This window comes from Lottia gigantea (assembly GCF_000327385.1).
Source record: "Lottia gigantea unplaced genomic scaffold LOTGIsca_224, whole genome shotgun sequence".
Lineage (NCBI taxonomy): Eukaryota > Metazoa > Mollusca > Gastropoda > Lottiidae > Lottia > Lottia gigantea.
Window position 1 is genome coordinate 225,323 of NW_008708594.1, and position 2,901 is coordinate 228,223.

General features: G+C 35.1%; 1 protein-coding gene across 1 annotated transcript in view; it reads right to left on the bottom strand.

The window, feature by feature from the left end:
- The window catches only part of LOTGIDRAFT_239347 (hypothetical protein), a gene marked incomplete at both ends in the record, with an annotated part of 10,542 nt that extends 9,400 nt beyond the window's left edge, over positions 1 to 1,142 (bottom strand). Inside the window, one exon of the mRNA XM_009054781.1 lies at positions 1,133 to 1,142. Within this exon, the coding sequence (XP_009053029.1) occupies positions 1,133 to 1,142 (10 nt within the window). The remainder of the gene's footprint in view (positions 1 to 1,132) is intronic.
- Between the last annotated feature and the right edge of the window lie 1,759 nt (positions 1,143 to 2,901).

Genomic DNA, 2,901 nt, shown 5'->3' on the forward strand with positions numbered 1-2,901 from the left:
GGGGGGGGGGGGGGGGGTTGAAGGGAACGGGGGCGGGGATTGAAGGGAAAGGGGGCGGGGAGTGTGCATGTCCTGAACAGATCACGAACATGACATGAAATAGATTTTTACATCCTAATTCTCTGCTCCTTGTTAGTTAAATGAATTGATATTTTATGAAAAGATTTGACATGCAGCGAATTTTAGAACTACGAATTAACTGCACTTAATGACTTAGTTACATAAAGGTTAAGAGTTTCCGATGACCTTTGACACCATCAACATAGATCTCTAAACGGAACAAACTTGTACTTCGGCTTCCGATCAAATATTGTACGCACGTAGACTAAAGGTTGTAACTTTGTACTAATGACAAAGTTACGAAAGCACAGGCACATGCACAAAATAAACAAAATGTGTGTTAATAATGTAATGTTCGTAAATTCGGGTTCTGTACACCGGGTGAAATTTCGTTTTACATTCTTGGGTAGTTTTGAACGGGCACTGTCTTAGATCTTGGCATATACTGGACTTTTGGTTTGATCTGTTGAAATTTGCCGAGAGTAAGAGGGTAATAAATCATGTGAAACAATAAGTATACAGACAGTATACAGAGATTTTTGTATTATTACATTTATCATTAAATTGTACATGAACTGACCATCTTATTTCTATTTTGGAAAGAGATACGCATAGTCGAGATTAATCTTCCAACCTATAGGGTTAATACAAAAAATTATCCCTTTTAACTACTGAAAAACAAAAACTAAAATTTCCTACACGTTTTAAAAAAATTGAATTGAAAAATTTGCTCTTACCTGCCCCACAGTAGACCGTTGGAAGGAAAACGACGAGCACAGTTAGTGAGATAAGATACATCATGGTACAGGTCAATTCATGCTATATCGTTACTGTTTCCTTTCGATATTTTATATTAAGTTTGAAAGAGTGGGCTGATACAGGGCACTAGGTGATATTGATTGTATTTAAAGGTTGACATTCTCGTATTTTTATCTTATAGATTCGTCCCTAATCATTTTAATATACAAAAAACAACTTGTGACTTCAAAAGTTCACTACCTCTTTGACTGGACATAAAATCTAAAGACTCAAACTTGGTCAACAAGTGTATATATTTATCAGTAGAACTTACCAGGTGCCATGACTAAAAAAAAGAATCACTATGTAAGACAATAAATCCAATAAACTAACGCTTCAAAGCATGTTTCAAAATGACTAAATTAATTAGTTCATAACTGTATGGATTTACTGGATTATAAAGGGGATTCTAATGTATTGTTTTGACAGTTAGTCCACTGATGAACAAAGACTGACTCGTTTTGGCCAAAATTACAAATTTCACTTTGTCATCCTAAGATGTAGTATATCCCTAAGATTCGATCAGTTCGGCCAGTGTCGACCATGTGACTAGAAGGTCATCGCTTAGGACACTCTGGTTTCTCTCGAATATCAGGTGAAACCGTTGCCCGGTACAGGAGATTACCGTGGGTAGGAACAATCATTTTATGTTATAGACAACGTGTGATATTTCATCTCTACGTTTCTGCCACAAGGTTTGTCAAAGCCGCTTATATAACGTGCAACTGTCAGTCACTGTGTTTCCCCATTGCCCTCTCGGTTGTATTTCATTCTATTAGACTGATAGAAGAAGGGTTTTTGACAAAGGGGTACAACTTGTTCCTACCAGACTTGGTCAAATCAGTCAGTGACCGGTGAGCTAGACTTTCTATATGTCTAAATAATGAAGCATTAACCAAATTATCAGTTAGAATCTGAGAATTAACCCCGGGATTCATATATCATATGCCTGATGTTTTCAATCACACTTAGGATATTAGGAGATCTAGATGGCCCAACTGGTAGAAAAGATCCCTAATCATGAACCCAAGTGGTTTTCCTAGAGTAATATAGTTTGTTTCTTTTCGCCCTGAAACAACATTCAGTGCTTTACCTTTTCATTATTAATATACATAACAAGTACCTCATAGAATATATTTTACTTTTAAATATATCATTACTGCTATAAATTTGTTTTTTCATTAATAAACTTAACATGAATATATTATCATCAAGTAGAGGCGGACTAACCTATAGGCAAACTAGGCAGCTGCATTTCGGCCCATTGAAAATTCGGCCATGAATAATTTTGTAACAGTAAAAATTATCAAACAGTTAATAAATTTCCGTAGGCCCATCGAAAATTGTCCTACTAGGAGCGTGATGTGTGAGAATCGACTAAATTGTTTGAGCCTAATGGTGATGAATGTCGATATCGTGCATATGATTGATGCTGATGAGCTGATTGATCTGTTCCTGAAAAGAAAGATCGCTAACTTCCTGCCATAAAATTGTTATCACACCATGCCCCCTCCCTAAAATGCGAAATTAGACCCCTTACCTACGGCCCAACAAGTCCAAAATCCGCCACTGTGATAGTTATAAAAATATTTCAATTATTCTATAATTAATATAGTCCATCAATAGTTCACAATATTTAATAGAAATATATCCAGTACATAAAAATATAGTTATCATGTGACACAATGTAATTTTCTTTCAATGAAAGGTCTCAATTTAAATTAATTATTTTTTGTTGTGTTGAAACATTATATGTTATTGAAAAATGTGCTTAATTAATATAGCTCATCAATAGTGCACAACAGGTATGCAAATATTCTAATATAGTAGATAAAATATATCCAGTACAGAATGGCTATATAAAACAGTGTAATTCTCTTTAAGTACCATTTTGTACCATTTATTGTACCTATACAAGATAGTAATATAATATAATGTACTACTAATAAGTAAATCTATGAGTGGGGACTCGTGATCTTCAATAAGTTGTAGCCCCCCTTCCCCGGGAATTTGCCTTCGTGCGAATAGGTAGCGCAATTCGAT